The following is a 17,043-nucleotide window of genomic DNA, read 5'->3' as shown; positions in this document are numbered from 1 at the left end:
CCTCCTCGAGTGCAACAATTGTTCTGGCCTGATTTCAATAGACTACTGACTTCAGTTGACCCCAAAGAAAAAAGTAGTGGCATTGGGTTTGGATTCGGTCTTCTGTTAGTTTTGAAGCCGTCTTGGATCTGAAATAAAGAGAAAAATCTGTATAATGTTTTGCATCAGGAAAAATGCCTATGGATCCTGACTTTTGGGACACCCTGTATATTGATCCAAGTAAATAAAATCGATATTTGTATGAAGAAATGCTTCTGGCTCTTTTACTATAATGTCTAATGATAAAATAACATTTATGCAATTATCACTTAGTCTTACATAATTACAATTTATTATGGTCCTTTAATTATTACCTCTTAATTAGGTCATGGTCCCTATTCTAATTTCTTTTGGCATTTTTATCAAGTACCTTTTCTCTAGTCAGTAACATCTCTAAAATAGATTACAATTTTAAAATCCACACTTCAGTAACACCTCAAGCAAAAGCTCATTGTGCATGGAGTGGAAACTTGTGCACTGTAAGCAGTTGCCTGGCTACTCCAGTGTAACTCCTCCATTAGCTCTGACTGTGGCTGAGGATCTGCATGCAAGGATAAGAATATAAATGATGTACTCTGTTTTACACCTCAACTCACCTGCTGGTGTTGACCATAGTTCTGTAACTTGCTATAGCCACAGATTGCCTAATTAGATTAACCAAGAGGCTTTCCTGTGGTAATCATTTAGCGAGCCTCTTCGTTTGATGAACACTGTGCTGCTCAAGATGGCATGCTGAAGGTCAAATGATTTTCATTAAAGGAATGGAATATATCAGGGGTGTATGTATGGTGTTTTGCTATTCTCATTAGAGCTGCTAATCAGTCAGCTTTTAGAAACAAAGGCTTGTCTTTGGAGGTTTTGAGAGCTGCTCATGGCTTAGCTGCCATCTTTTCTCGTCGTTGCTTCAGGAATGGATTTAAAGCTACTCTGTGAGTATGGTGTGAACAAGACATCGTTTATCTTTTAAGAGCCGAGCTATCATTTTGTCTAACACGTCCAAAATGGTAGATTCATTTGTTAATTTGGGATCATGTAGTTTAAGGTTCGTGTGTGTGTGTGTGCGCGCTGTGATGAAATGTAGGTGAAGTTATTCTGTAGCAGTAATGTTCTCCTTAACATCAGCTCTCTTTGATCCATACCTTGTTTATTATAACCTTCTCTCCAGATCATATTTGTTCACACATGCAACACACTGATGCCTATGACTAGTAATCAATGTTTGCGTGTTAGATCATTCACAACTTTTTTTTTTTTCTTCTTTCCCCCTTGTACTTACTTTAAAGTAGAACTTTGCCTGTGAACTTGTTTTGCATATGTTGCCTAAAGCTGATCATGTATAGAACAGGGTCCTGTTTTATGTAACTGAACTAAATTTATCCCTTCTGTCTTAAATGGCCTCGGCAGATCTTGCCTCTGAAGCACTGCCGGAAAAGCCAACTGTCACTTCACACACATCTTCATGTCTTCCATGAAGATGGGTGATATACTGTTGATATGATTCCCTCATTGATTAAATCATAGTCCTCTGCTTTGGCATTTATGATAGAAGAACCGTGATATGTCACTGGGTCTAAACAGTGCTCAAGGAAGTTTACAAGCTGTCAGATTCCATTATTTGAGTTTTAGTGGCAGTGTTTTAGCATTTTAAAATGACAGTTAAGATCTTGCAGCTCTCTTAGGTTACATCTTGGCCAAATCTCTGAAATGGCCCTGATTTTTCTCATAACATCCCAATAATGTTGTGGTGTTTTTTGTTTTTTTTTCCTTTCAGATGTAGCGCAGAGTGGATCTGAACAACCTGTATCTTCAGTGGCCCTTATTAAACCGAGATGAAGACATGCACAGTTGTATCAAATGGACATAGCTGTTTACATGCTTATGGTTTTGGGAACTTGTCTTCTGCTCTCCTGAGTCAGTAGTGGTTTATGGGTAATTCTGAGTTTTACAGCTGAATACTTTGCTTCAGAGGAGACATGGCCCGAAACTCTCGCCGCGGTTCCAAGTACAAAGCAGACGCCAACCATGATGGTGATTTTGGCTGCACGCTCCAAGAGCTTCGGTCGCTCATGGAACTCAGAGGCCCAGAAGGATTACAAAGAATCCAGGAGTGTTATGGAGATGTCCAAGGAATTTGCTCCAGGTTAAAATCATCACCCACAGATGGTAATTGATGAGCTATTTTTGTATTCGGGTGTGCTGAAGCATTGGTTACTGTTGGTGTTTCACTGCTTCTCAAGGTATTGAAGTTTTTTTTTATTTTTATTTTTCCCCCTTCATATTGTCATTGCAGTAGGAGATTTAAGTCACATGTACCATGCTGATCTCTAGTGGATCTGATACTTGAGCAGCTGAGGGAGATCCTTTGTAGCTCTGTAAGGATTGTTACAGCAGGTTTACCACCTTTAATTGCGAATATGGAGAACTCATTTGTGGTTTTCTGCTAATCGCTGATTAAAATTAGGAAGCTGTTAACTGTTTCCCAACTTGATAAGGGTCCTTGAGTTATTTTAAATTGCTGTATTTGCTTTCAAATGCTTTGAAAGCTGATTCAACTCCTACCTATGATGTAGTAACTTCTAAAATAAATACTCCCTAATGATCCTAACTCCTGGATGGTGAGGTTTCAGCAATCATAAGTTTATTGCAGGCCCCACTGTCTAACATGGATCTAATAAACTTTAGTGCAACATCAAGTTTGATGTATGTAGTATACAATGAGAACACCTACTGAATCAGACTAGGATGCACATTGATGTACGGAAACAAAACGTCATCCATCTATGCTGCTATAGTGGTAACCAGTGAGGCTAACCAAGAGCGGGTTTGATGCCAGTGTTGTGGTGTTCAGTGCATCATTTCATGCTGCATTCTGATTGGTTGGTTTAATAGACATAGGTTGTAGTTGCAGTCACGTTGTGAGATGGCCATCCTAAATTTCTGACCCTATCAGAATTTTGTCCCAGGTTATCTTTGGGTGCAAGATCATAATAGCCATCTTTAAACCTCTGTGTGATGTAGGACCATAATTTTTAGAGTCATGGCCAAAGATATTGCCAGGTTTCTTTCATGAAGTTGGTCATCTTTTGTCTGGGAGAGCCAAAAATTGGTATATATGCCATTGGATCTACAGATCTCTACCATGTACTCTTCAAGAGTGTTATTTCCAGACAAATTAAGTCAGCAGTTTTTATCCATGCTTAGTGGTTACCATTCCCTGCCATTCATGTTCAGGCATATGGAAGGAAGACCTGCTTGGCTTGAAAAAATTTAACTTATGGAATTGCTGGATGAAAAAGCACTTCTAAATAAAATAAGGCAGGCTTGTAGAAATAATGAGCAAGACAAAGGCAGAATATTTGGTTATGTGCATTCACCTTTAAAATTGGTGTGCTGGAGCAGTTTAATTTGGCTCCATGCGACACACTCGTATCACATGAAAAGTGAACCCAGATCTGTTACTATAATTGGAAATGTTGCTACTGACTTTTTTGATTTGTTCAGGGTCCCTGAACATTTAGAAAAGTATACACACAAAGGACACAATCGGTGATCAGTCTCCCTTTAAAGCTGAAATTGCTCCTTCACGTTACTCATTCACTTTTCATGTGCTCAGATAGGGCTCGAACCAAATATAACGCCAAACATTTATTAGAATGAAGGAATTCTAAGTATGCTACTTTGAGCTCTGCTTAACTTTCATATTTGTAGAAACTTAAATTGGCTCCATGTTTCATATTTTGCACATTTTATAATTGCCCTTTATTCTGGGTGATTGTGACAGCAGACCTGCCTGGCATTGGCATTTATCCTGTGAGCTGTCACATTGTCCTGCTTTGTGCCATAGCATGCTAGTGACAGGTGGGAGCAGATCGATGTTCTGCGTGTAATCCCACTCGGTGTAAACCACACAGCAAAATCCTCAGTGCTCTGTTTCTGACTAATCTCCCAGACTGCTACACGTGTCTCCTGTTTTGCTTTTGGACTTGTTGGCACGTTATATGAAAGTACATAGATGCTGAAATTGTTTTAATAACTTGCAATGTGAAGGACTTGGAATAGTGTAAGAGGACTTTGAGGGGGTAAAATGGCAATGCTCATGGTGTGCCTTTGCCAATGCCAGGCTTTGTGTGTGCCTGTCAATGTCCTATTAAAGGCTTAAAAATACTTTTTATCTGTTGCTCATTTAAAATGTCTATATATTGTATGTTAAAATGAGTGTTTTATGGCATAAGTGAATCTGTCCTGTATGGGTCTTTCCATGTCAAATCAAGAGGCGTCCCAACTGACCATCTTGGATTTGCTTCATACTCTATGTAATACCCAACAACTAGTGTGAGATTTTTGGCTTGTATCTTCAGTTTCTGAGATTTAGGGGTCGTGGCCCTAATAAGTGTTGCTGGGGGGACCTGCAAAGTTCCAGGATTCATTTTTGAGCAATTCATGCTAGATGCTTGGAATTTCCAGGGATTGTGTGATAGAACTAGATTTTTATTTTTTTTATTTCTAAAATGGTTGACCTACAGTTATGGCTTGCTGAAAACTTTTGTATTAAATTCTTTTGTGCCATGGTGCCTGGTATATGTTTGCACCAAACCACATCAGAGCTTTTTTTTTTTTTTTTTAAATACAATACTCCTTTTGTAGTACTTTTCTTAGCAACTAGGTGCATGTTTGGGGGGGGGATGAGAGCATTTAATTTCTGATTCATGTGGCACTAAACATGAATAATACCTATATTTCAAGTCACTATTGCCCATGTATAGCAAAGTCTACCATTAGAAATGACTCGTACCACTAGAAAAAGTAAGTTTGAGTTAGTAAATGCACAAAATTATAACGTTAGTACTATGAACCAAACTATATTAAGGCATCAAACACGCACTGTTTTAATACAAATGGACATTTCTGCCAAACTCAGTTCTACAACTTAAATAACAGCAATGTCAGGAAGCTAAAAGCTTTGAAGAAATGGTGTCTGCTTTGAGTTTGTACAATGCACTGAGATTCAGAAAAGGTGAAAATGTATACTACCTGCCAGTTGGTGTAATTGGGGCATCAGTGGTCTTCAGGATATGCACAAGTGGAACCCAACAGAGATCCTCTCTCCTGGGCTAAATGCAAGTCTTAGAGGGGCTACGAAATTGTATAAATGTGACTTGTTCCGCATCCAGTGTTACCTATCCACCACTTTTGGTCATGCATGCATACAGCAGGTTTCCCAGAAACTGTAGCTACAAGACAGATTTTGCAGATTTTTAATATGGTTTAATTCAAGGTACCAACTTCAGTTACTAATTAAAACATGCACTTTCCAGTATATTAGACTTTGCATATTGCCTTGTATGACTTTTTTTTTTTTTTGTATTAATGTCTCAGATCAGAAATTGACTTCAGACCTGCATCTAGTTACCAAGAGTACAGAACGGAGTATGCTGTATAAAATTGAAAAGATCTGATAATTTGTGGTTCAGTGTGAACATATTGTGGGCTCCGAAGAAGAAACCTTTATTTGTCACATGCACACTTCAGACACAGTGAAATTCATCCTCTACATTTAACCCATCTAAAGCAGTGAACGCGCGCGCGTGCGCACACACTCAGAGCAGTGGGCAGCCACACCAGAGCGCTCAGGGAGCAGTCGGTGTTCGGTACCTTGCTCAAGGGCACCTCAGCCCAAGGCCACCCCACGTCAACCTAACTGCATGTCTTTGGATTGTGGGGGAAACTGGAGCACCTGGAGGAAACCCACGCAGACACGGGGAGAACATGCAAACTCCACACAGGCCCTCTCCGGCCGCTGGGTTCGAACCCAGAACCTTGCTTTTAAAAAGAATGCTTTACGTATACTCGTGAATGCAGCACCGCTATGCATGCAAACCTTTAGACGCACGTTAATCCTTTCAGAAGAACCACTTGACCTTGGTTTCATTCATTGGTTAAGTTTTCAAGAAAAAGCTCATGACCACAGCCTGCCACTTTGGTCCATTTTGTCTGCATGATGGTAAGAGAATGGCTTTTGCATTCTACTTGTAGAATGCATTCTCCCTCTGTCAAAAGTGTAGACTATGGGGGGGGGGGGGGGGGACTATTGTTTGTATGCAAGTATAACCTAACGAACTACACAGCCCCTCACTTACGGAAAGTGTACCTGTTGGCTATTTACTCAACATGTCCCCCTATGCACCTGTGTGGTCCCCCCCCCCCCCTTTTTTCCCTTTTTTTTTTTTTAATAAGTCTCCCTATCTCAACCATAGATACAAGCTGAAAATTTTGCACACTAGCTGTTGGGTACATTTGGCATTTTATATTAAGTATGAAGAAAATCCAAGCTGGTCAATTGAGAAGCTATTTTTCTAAAGTCTGAGTTACCATGGAATTGCCAATAGAACACCCTAGTTTTCTAATTAGTGATTTTAGTCTGGCTCTGTAATAAACTGATAAGTGAGTGGATGGGCTTGTCTTTGTGTAATGCATAATTCATATCAATTTGGGACTCCGGACACACCGCAGACCTGATATTACTTCAGCAAGTAGATATAGACATATTTTATTTAAAAAGAGTGAGCACTTCTTGGAAGGGGGGAGACGATTTTTGGATCTTGCTTACTTGGACAATCTTATTGACCTTGCACTTTGCAGGCTTTGCTGTTGAGCCACGAATCCTGTTTTAGTGTTGGGCCTGTATTTAAGCCAATTCCTCTACCAGGTCTTGCAGTTTCGGGGCCTGGGATTTTCCATGCATGTGACCTAGAACCGGTCCGTTTTAAAGTTTGTACAGCTCCCATATTAGTGCCTTTTAAGTTGATCAGTAAAATTGTGCACTTTTTTTTTTGTGGACTGTTTACCTTGGGGTGAAATACATCTGAAAGTGATTGACTGCACTACTGATCAACTTGTATCCAAAATTTTTGCAGTGTGTCATGACTTTCTTGTATTATATACAAGATGTAGATCGTGAAAGTTATTGATTTTAAATGGCCTTTTTTCTTCTCATTTTAGGGCTGAGCATAAATGCTGATGACCTTGCAAAAAGAAGAGAAGAATTTGGAAAAAATTTCATACCTCCGAAGAAGCCAAAAACATTCCTTCAGTTAGTGTGGGAAGCATTGCAAGATGTGACACTAATTATTCTAGAAGTTGCAGCCATGATATCCTTAGGCCTTTCCTTCTATAGACCTCCAGATGCTGAAAGAGAAAGTGAGTGCATTTTAAGAACTATCCTTGCATTGATTACAAGTACATGATAGAAATGCATGAGCTTTTTAAAGGTTTCACACTAGCATTTGGCTTGTTGGTGTTATTCAGTTGTTACGCTGTTCTAAAGATATTGTCATGTTATAAGAGTCCTGTGCTAAGCTTGTCTTTCAGATGATAGTTTGACAAATACTTTGAGTGTTTTTTAAAATGATCAATATCTGAATCGAGTGCTGTGGGTCGTCGTCCGTGCCCCCCCCCCAGTTGTAGCCTAATCTATTTACATTTTAGACATTGAAGAAATCCTGTGAATTTTCATGTTGTGGTATGGAAGTGCATTGTGGTGTTACTCCTTAACTAGCAGTTTGGGGTGTGTGTTTTGTATGGCAGACTGTGGAAGAGCTGCAGGAGGAGTGGAGGATGAGGGTGAAGCGGAGACGGGATGGATAGAGGGTGCTGCTATCCTTTTATCTGTCGTCTGCGTAGTGCTCGTCACTGCCTTTAATGACTGGAGTAAAGAAAAGCAGTTTCGTGGCTTGCAGAATCGCATTGAACAGGAGCAGAAGTTCATAGTGGTACGAGGAGGCCAAGTCATCCAGATTCCTGTGGTTGAGATTGTTGTTGGAGACATCGCTCAAGTAAAATATGGTACAGTGCCTCTCCTGTAGCTCCAGTATTACCTCAATGATGTTTTCTTTATGTAACCATGACCAATTGAAGGTGTTATTGCCATTTCGTCAACGCAAGGCCAGTTTATTTTGCCTCTTGCCCCTCCTTCTGTTTTAGCTGATTAAAAGCTTTTATTTTGGCTTGTGAAGTAAAGCCTCTGTTTTTTGTCTGAGGCCTGACCATCTGGCCTGTGCTGTGCCTTCAGGTGACCTCCTTCCTGCTGACGGCATTCTAATCCAAGGAAATGATCTTAAAATTGACGAGAGCTCCCTCACAGGAGAGTCGGACCATGTCAGAAAGTCACTGGACAAAGATCCCATGCTACTCTCAGGTTCTGAGTTCTTAGAATTGTCATATTCAGACAGGGAGATGTTTTATTACTGTGCAAGAGTTTGAATGTGTGTTGTTGATCAGAAATCTTTATTCATTGACAAACATTATAAAATAATGAGCATTACATAAGACCCAGTAGCACAACTGGCGAGACAGTAGTACAGTACTTTTGTAAACAGCATATATCTGAAGAAATGGCTGATTTCATGCATGTGTGGTTCCACGAAATTAAGTTGTATGTGAGCTGATGGCTGATGAGGTGCATGGCACCAAGTTGGCTATAAGCCATGTATGACAAGATTTGAGTGGAAGAACGATTTTTCTGTTCCCATTTCACTGGATTGAGAGATGGATTTTTTTTTTTTGCAAACTTGATAACTTTGTCAAGTCATTTCCGCTTAGAATGTAAACAAACTGGCGAAATGACGGGAGCAATTTGTGAAAAATGCTGTAATTATTGAAAAAGATGTTCTTATCATACTTTTTATTCCAATCTTTTTTATTTATTTTTTTTTGGGGGGGGGGTTGTGGCTGGCAAACCAACTTCATGGTGCATTACTGCCACTGGCTGGGCTGGAGTATGGAACAGGTGATATGGGGGGGCAAACTTTTTTTTTTTTTTTTTTTTTTTCCCTTCCCCCTTTTAAATACTTGCTGATTTTGGGTTTTGTTTTCGAGTAGTTTTTATTTTGTCCTTGGATGGTTCAGCAACATGCTTTTGCCATCTTGTTGTTCTCTACTCAGGGTATACGAGCTGATACCCTAGTAGTAGAGTAGCCAATCAGTGTGCGATTGCTCATCCAGTGAATGTGGAAATGTACATGCACAATTGCATTTATCTGAACTTGAACAAAATGTTCTAAACCATTAAATGTTCTCTTAATGTTTTGTAACTGCTGATTGTCTTGCTTCAGGCACTCATGTTATGGAGGGATCAGGAAGGATGTTGGTCACCGCAGTGGGCTTGAATTCTCAGACTGGTATCATCTTTACCCTCCTTGGTGCAGGAGAGGATGAAGGAGAGGATGAAAAAGAAAAGGAGAGGAAAAAAAAGGAAAAAGAGTGGCAAAAGGAGGACAAAAAAGAAAAGGACAAAAAAAGTAAGCATTTGGACAAATGCTTGCACTTTCACATTATTCAGTGCATGTAAGGTAGGCTGCTAAGATATTGGACTTGAAGTGTTCCAAGCATGCTTGTCTACTTAATACTCAGTCTGCAAATTGGTAAGTTACTTTTTTTGGTATGTGTGAATGGCGATTGTCCTGTATGTTAACGGTTCAACACCATACACTTGCATGTACACTTCCAAAAAGGACCGTTTACCTCTGGTATGTTAGTTATGCATTATTTGCAGTGTAATCAACAAATGCACTATATAACCAAACGTTTGTGGACACCTGACCATTACACCAGTGTGTGCTTATTGAGCATCCATTCCAGATTTAGTCCATTCTTTGCTCCACTCTTCTGGGAAGGATTTCCCTTAGATTTTGGAGCATGGCTGTGGGGATTTGCCCATTCAGCCACAAGAATAGTAGCAAGTCATTGAGGTGTTGATGTTGGATGATCTGGTTCATCCCAAAGGTGTTCAGTGGGGTTAAGGTCAGGGCTCTGTTTAGGCCACTGAATTTTTTTCCATGTCAAACTTGGTAAACTTTTTTTTTTTTCTTTCATTGACTTCACTTTGTGCACAGGGGCACTGTCCTGCTGGAACAGGTTTGGCCTAGACCCGTTAGTTCCAGTGATGGGCAACTGTAATGCTACAGCATACAAAGACGCCCTATAAAATTGTGCACTTCAGACTTTGTGGTAACAGCTTGGGGAAGGCCCACATGGTGACCTCACACACTTTGGTGATCTAGTGTACCTCGCTCACAGTGGTCTTCCAAATGTTTGTGTGATCTTTTAATGAGTTTTCATCTACAGCAGAGGTCATGTAGAATGATTGGACTTGCTCCAGCAAAGGGAACGGTTCTTCCCTGTATGATAACGTGCATTACCACCACACAGCTCCTGTCTGCTGGCTGTTGAGGTGTTTCTGATCTGTGAAATGAGGGTTTGATATGTGCCCCAAGTTCATGAATAATAATGCAGAAAACCAATACAAATCATTGAACAAAAACTGGTCTTGCATTTAATGTCCTGTGACTATGCCTTTTTCCAACAGACAAACCGCAAGATGTATTGGACAAATACAAGGGTAAGAACTTTACAAAACATCTGACTTCATTATATTCGTCCAAATGGAGGCAGTTCTACTGTAACTGCAAGTGTAAACCTGAGAGCTGATTACTAAAACTGAAAACTATCCTTTTGTGTGTCTCTACTTGCTGCCCCAGTCATATGGCGCGCCAATGACTTTGCCTTTTTATGCTGATAGTAACAAGGAGCTTACTGAGACCTCGGAGGCTACAACGCTTCCCACCCTACTTATCAGTACATGGAGTATTAAATGTCTTGATCCTTTTTTTCATTGTGTTGTGCATTTACATTAGACATTTAGCAGACTCTTATCTAGAGCGGTGTACAACATAACCAGAGCAGGGGTTGGGTGTCTTGCTTAAGGGCACTTCAGCCATTCCTGCTGGTCTAGGGAATCAAACTGGTGACCTTTTGGTCCCAAAGCAGCTTCTCTGTCCATTAGGCCATGATGACCCTGTTTCCAAAAAAAAGTTGAGATGTGTAAAACAAAAACCAGAATGTTAAGATTTGCAAATCATGAAAACCCTGTATTTCATTCCATGTTTCAAAATGGTATAAAGACAACATATCATGTTCAAAGTGAAATTGTTTGAAAAATGCATGCTCATTTTGAATTGGATGCCAGCAGCACATTTTAAAAAATAAATAAGTTGGGACAGGGGCATGTTTGCTATGGTGTTGCATCACCTGGAGAAAGGACATCCATCATTACTTTAAGACATGAAGTGGTGTGGGGTGTTTTTTTTTTTTTTTTTTAATTGATACAAATAAAGAAAAAACATTTGACTGGTACGGTGTGTAAATATCATGCTCCAGATAGGAGCTTGAAGAGCAAAACCTGTTGAAGGTGAAATAAAGGACATGTGAACTTGCTTTGATTATGTCGTGTGCAGCACTAGGTGGGATCGAGGCAAAGATGGCATTGCCTTGCAACTTTTTTTTTTTTTGGCATATGATCCTAAAACCAGTTTTTGACAAGTTTGTTACACTTGTGTACTGATCATGTCGTCACTGCTGCTGATATTGGCTGTGCAGATAAAGATGGAGTTGGTGCTGAAGGGCAGCTTCTCAGCAGTGAGGATGGGGAAGTGGTTGAGGAGAAAAAGAAACCCAGTCTGCCAAAGAAAGAAAAATCTGTACTTCAAGGGAAGCTCACCAAACTAGCTGTGCAAATTGGAAAAGCAGGTTAGAAAAGAAATGGTGTGCTAATATTTGAATTTTACTTTTTACTTAAGTTCCTTGTATTCTACATGAAGGATTGTTTCACATTACCTGAAGCTATTCAGAAGCTCAATAACTTGCACTTGTGTCTTACTCACCAGGTCTTTTTATGTCAGCCAGCACAGTAATCATCTTGGTAGTACTGTTTTTGGTGGACACTTTTGTCATCCAAGGGCTTCCCTGGACTAAAGAGTGCACCCCAGTCTATATCCAGTTCTTTGTCAAGTTCTTCATCATTGGCGTTACTGTGTTGGTCGTTGCTGTGCCTGAGGGACTTCCTCTTGCTGTCACTATCTCCTTGGCGTACTCTGTCAAAGTATGAGTCCAAAAGCATTAAATTAAACTTTGTCCATACAATCTATAGAAAGGGTTTACAATATATCTAGTGAGCAGGTGCACACTGGCTATGGCCAAAGGTTTCTGGACACCTGACAATAACACTCGTATGTGCTTTTTTTTTTTTTTTTTTTTTTTTTTTAAAAACATCTCATTCCAGATGTGGTTAGGCTTCCCAGTAGAATTTGGTGAGAAGGCCTGGGGTACAGTTGGCATTTCAGTTTATCCCAAAGGCGTTCATTGGGGTTGAGGGAAGGGAAATTATAATGCTATGACACACTTGGACATCCTATACAATTGTGATTTTTAACTTTGTGGCAACAGTTTGGGGAAGGCCTTTGGTCTGATGGTCAGGTGTCCACAAACCTTTGGCCATATTGTATAGCTCTAGAAATGGCATGGTTCGTTTACTTGTATAAAGTCATAAGTAAACAGCTTTTGAATACCAACTTGAAGTGTTTAGTAAAATTATTATTCTTGGCTGTATAATGTTTCTCTTCATTTAGTTATGATGCTTTGCAACTGTTCTCTTGTCTTGATCTTTCAGAAAATGATGAATGATAACAATTTGGTCAGACACTTGGATGCATGTGAGACAATGGGCAATGCCACTGCCATCTGCTCTGATAAGACGGGCACGTTAACCATGAACAGAATGACTGTGGTGCAGGTGTATATAGGAGATAGACACTACAGGAGGGTGCCTGAACCCGATCTCATTCAAAGCAAGATCTTGGACCTGCTGATCATTGGCATTAGTGTTAACTGTGCATATACTACCAAGATCATGGTGAGAAATCATGGCTAGTGCAGTATGCATGTTTTGTAAGCTTATTTTTCCAGTGAATTTGTTGAAATGGTGTCTGAACCTAAACTGTTTCATTTCCATTCTACTAAATACTAGTGAATGAAATCCACTCTAAATACAATAGGTTTTTAAGTGCAGACTTGTAGTATAAATTTGTGCATTTTCTTTCTTTGTAGCCACCTGCGAAGGAAGGTGGACTACCTCGTCAGGTGGGGAACAAAACTGAATGTGCCTTGCTGGGGTTTACTCTTGACCTAGGCAGAGACTATCAAATCATCCGCAAAGAATATCCAGAAGAGAGGCATTTCAAAGTATATACCTTCAACTCCGTGAGAAAATCCATGAGTACGGTGTTGAAAAATTTTGATGGAAGTTACCGAATGTTCAGCAAAGGAGCCTCTGAAATTCTCCTGAAGAAGTAGGTTTACACTTGAGCTATTTTGGACTTGGAACGAGTGTAAATGTGGTGCCAGTGCTATGGATGAATTCAACTGAAGATTGAAACATTTGGTGTTGCTGTTTATGACTTCTTGGTGTGGTAGCATCTGCAGAAGTCTAGGCTTTCCATGTTATTGCTCACTTTTCTTACTATGGCCTACTGTAAAAACAGAACCTTAGACCTGTGGGTATATGGTATAGAAACCAATATATGCTGTACGTGTTGCTCTGTGTTTGCAGATGTTGTAAAATCTTAACAGCTAGTGGTGATGCCAAGGTCTTCAAGCCCAGAGATCGAGAGAACCTACTGAATAATGTGATTGAACCCATGGCTTTAGAGGGTTTGAGGACAATCTGCCTGGCCTACAGGGACTTTCCTGCATCAGATGGGGAACCAGACTGGGACAATGAGGCCAACATTCTCGCAGGCCTCACCTGCATCTGTGTCGTGGGCATTGAAGATCCAGTACGGCCAGAGGTGAGCGCACGCCTTGGTCTCATTTTACAGGTTTTGTAGCTAGTTTCTGCAGTTGCAGTACATATTCCTGCAATTTTAAATAAATCTGATTGACCAATGAAGATGGTCTTATTTCAGATGCTGAAAATAGTCAGCCATCCCTCAAGACTAATTTACTAGAGTACAGTATGTATGTTTGAAATATTGGGTGCTTTTACTGCCTCAGGTCCCTGATGCCATTAAGAAATGTCAGCGGGCAGGAATCACGGTACGTATGGTTACAGGGGACAACATTAACACTGCCCGTGCTATTGCCAGTAAGTGTGGCATCCTCCATCCTGGAGATGACTTCCTGTGCCTTGATGGCAAAGAATTCAACAGGCGAATACGCAATGAACTAGGAGAGGCAAGTTTACTAGCAATATACATAAATTTGTAATAGATGTTTTGAAGGGCTTTTTTTTTTTTTTTAAATGTAAACCATGCTGCATTGCTCAGCACTTGATTTGGATATTTATCCCATAAACTGACAAATGTGAAACAAGCAGCGTAGACCCAAAAAAAAGACCATATCTAAGAAATAAAGCATGACTTTCATGGTGTTTGTCAATCTATCATATGTCCTCGTTTCAGATTGAACAAGAACGTATTGACAAGATTTGGCCTAAACTGCGGGTGCTGGCGAGATCCTCTCCAACTGATAAGCATACATTAGTAAAGGGTAAGATTTTTAAACCAAGATGGTTTGATATTGCAAATTGTATCCCATTTTATAGATACTCAATCCAGCAATGCAACACTTGTGTGTACCATCTTAGGTATAATTGATAGCACTGCTGTAGAGCAAAGACAAGTAGTAGCTGTAACAGGAGATGGAACAAATGATGGCCCTGCCTTGAAGAAAGCTGATGTTGGCTTTGCCATGGTATGTTTCAAAATGCTGAACAGGATTTAAAAAAAAAAAAAAAGTGGAACGGGGATATACTGTGTGTGTGTGTGTGTAGTAGGGTGTGTGGGTTTTTTTTTTTTTTTTTGGGGGGGGGGGGATACTAATACAATTTGTGATGGATGTTGAGAGACGGTGGACACTCCATTATTTGTCATGTTTCTTTAGGGCATTGCTGGAACAGATGTGGCCAAAGAGGCTTCAGACATCATCTTGACGGATGACAACTTCACCAGTATAGTGAAAGCTGTCATGTGGGGGCGAAATGTCTATGACAGCATCTCAAAGTTCCTGCAATTTCAACTGACAGTCAATGTAGTGGCTGTAGTTGTGGCATTCACTGGTGCCTGCATCACACAGGTCAGTGTTCCCTTCAAATAATCCTCTTCTACTGGAGGTATTTTTATGTAGATGGCTAAGTTGAGTTTATCCCCCCCCCAGGACTCTCCACTAAAAGCAGTCCAGATGTTGTGGGTAAATCTGATCATGGACACGTTTGCATCACTGGCTCTGGCCACTGAGCCACCCACTGAGGCTTTACTTCTGAGGAAACCCTATGGTCGCAACAAACCCCTCATCTCCAGAACAATGATGAAAAACATTTTGGGTCATGCTGTATACCAACTCACTATCATCTTTACTCTGTTGTTTGCTGGTAAGAAGTGCATTTTGGGTTGGTTTGAGAAGCAATTTTACTCGTGTGAAAAGCCTGTATTAATAAGGGAGAGTAAACTGAAACTCCCTTGTGCAAAAACTGCAATATGAAGTAAACTTGAGGCCAAGAAATGGAATCTACCTTTTAATAACTAAAACTTTTGGCTTGTGACTCTTCCTCTAAAAGGTGAGAAGATCTTTGATATTGACAGTGGCAGGAATGCTCCTTTACACACCCCTCCTTCAGAACATTACACAATTGTCTTCAACACTTTTGTCATGATGCAACTCTTCAATGAGTTCAACGCTCGCAAGATCCACGGCGAGAGGAATGTTTTTGATGGTATCTTCAACAACCCAATCTTCTGTTCCATTGTTTTTGGCACATTTGTTGTTCAGGTAAAGAAAGACGGTCGTATTGTGGTAATAAAATTTTAGACTGAACAATGCTAGGGTTGGTTTGGGGGGGTTGGTTAATATTAATGAACACAAGTGCTCTCTTGCAGGTTGCGGTTGTCCAGTTTGGTGGAAAACCCTTCAGCTGTGTAGGACTTAGTATTGAACAGTGGCTTTGGTGTGTCCTCCTTGGCTTTGGATGCCTTATCTGGGGTCAGGTGAGCCCAGCGACACCTTGTCCTGTCTGTTGTTTTTATTTTGGGGGTTTCATGGTCCTCATTTGTTGCGATACCAATCCATAGCTGATAACCACCATTCCCACAAGTCGGCTGAAGTTCCTGAAGACTGCTGGCCATGGTACCCAGAAAGAAGAAATCCCAGAGGAGGAACTGGAGGAGATGGAGGCCCTGGATGAGATTGACCATGCTGAGATGGAATTGAGGAGAGGGCAGGTCCTCTGGTGTCGGGGCCTCAACCGAATACAGACACAAGTAAGTGATGGCTGTACCATCCTAAAAGATGGAGTGACATTCTACGGTCTTTCCCAGGCTAGACAAAATGCTTCATTAGTAAGTAGTCCATAGGTAATTCACACTTTGCTTTGGTTTATTTTTTTTATTTTAAACAGATCCGTGTGGTGAATGCTTTCCGGGAAGCCATGTCCCGTTATGAAGGCTTGGAGACTCCAGAATCACGAAGTTCCATTCACAACTTCATGACCCACCCAGAGTTCCACATCGAAGACTCTGAGCTGGCCATCCCCCTAATTGATGAACTGGAGCCTGAGGAAGATGGGCCAACAAAACGCACTTTTGTACCGTCGGCCATTCCTTCTGGCATATCTTCACCTTCCCAGAACAATAATTCTGCCAACAGCAGAACACATCACTACAAGGACTTGACAAAAACTGCCAAGAGTCAAACCCCTGGTAGTCCCATGCACAGTCTGGAGACGTCACTGTGATTTCACTCATGCTGACTAAGATCACATCTATACCAACTATGCTATGACCATGTCAACAAGGTCGGGTGAATGTGATTTCTTGGAGTAAGACGTTCCTGGATCAAAATCCCTGTGTTACTAAAATTTCACTTAACCAATCACTACCTGATGTAATAATGGTGTGCCTTTTAGTCCTCGCTTGAACATTTTTCCCCAGATATATTTCAACTCTGCATTTTCAGTTTAACAATTTACGTGACTCCATAATGAAGTTTGAAGCTGCACCACTTTCATCATGTTTTGGTTTGGTAGGTATGTAGTCTGCTAAACTAGTGCAACTTGGCGGAACTAACATCAACAAACTGAGTGCTTATTTAGGTTTCAGTGGGTTTTAACAGATTAACAAT

General features: G+C 40.5%; 1 protein-coding gene across 5 annotated transcripts; it reads left to right on the top strand.

The window, feature by feature from the left end:
- The first annotated feature begins 2,012 nt into the window (after positions 1-2,012).
- LOC132890854 (plasma membrane calcium-transporting ATPase 1-like) lies at positions 2,013-16,657 on the top strand. Of its 5 annotated transcripts, XM_060928130.1 has the most exons (20): positions 2,013-2,202; positions 7,039-7,236; positions 7,624-7,881; positions 8,108-8,233; positions 9,150-9,342; positions 10,398-10,435; positions 11,473-11,622; positions 11,760-11,974; positions 12,542-12,784; positions 12,979-13,220; positions 13,481-13,718; positions 13,924-14,103; positions 14,331-14,418; positions 14,516-14,622; positions 14,812-15,003; positions 15,085-15,298; positions 15,485-15,696; positions 15,804-15,911; positions 15,996-16,184; positions 16,322-16,657. In XM_060928130.1, exons 1-20 carry the CDS (start codon positions 2,013-2,015, stop codon positions 16,655-16,657), a joined length of 3,717 nt encoding a protein of 1,238 aa, XP_060784113.1. The 5 variants fall into 5 exon arrangements, with proteins under 5 accessions (XP_060784113.1, XP_060784115.1, XP_060784114.1 ...); XM_060928132.1 differs by lacking the exon at positions 10,398-10,435 and having other exon boundaries at positions 9,150-9,335; positions 11,479-11,622; XM_060928131.1 differs by lacking the exon at positions 10,398-10,435 and having other exon boundaries at positions 9,150-9,335.
- The last annotated feature ends 386 nt before the right edge of the window (positions 16,658-17,043 follow it).

The sequence above is a fragment of the Neoarius graeffei genome, chromosome 8, assembly GCF_027579695.1.
Source record: "Neoarius graeffei isolate fNeoGra1 chromosome 8, fNeoGra1.pri, whole genome shotgun sequence".
NCBI classification, from domain to species: domain Eukaryota; kingdom Metazoa; phylum Chordata; class Actinopteri; order Siluriformes; family Ariidae; genus Neoarius; species Neoarius graeffei.
The sequence above is the reverse complement of the archived record's forward strand: the minus strand, read 5'-3'. Positions and strand labels throughout refer to the sequence as shown.

Excerpts from the sequence above, each read along its gene's own strand:
- LOC132890854 (XM_060928130.1), top strand. The coding sequence starts at position 2,013 with ATGGCCCGAAACTCTCGCCGCGGTTCCAAGTACAAAGCAGACGCCAAC. Across the intron at positions 12,785-12,978 it reads CATATACTACCAAGATCATG|CCACCTGCGAAGGAAGGTGG; the intron begins GTGAGAAATCAT and ends CTTTCTTTGTAG. Across the intron at positions 14,623-14,811 it reads CTGATGTTGGCTTTGCCATG|GGCATTGCTGGAACAGATGT; the intron begins GTATGTTTCAAA and ends ATGTTTCTTTAG.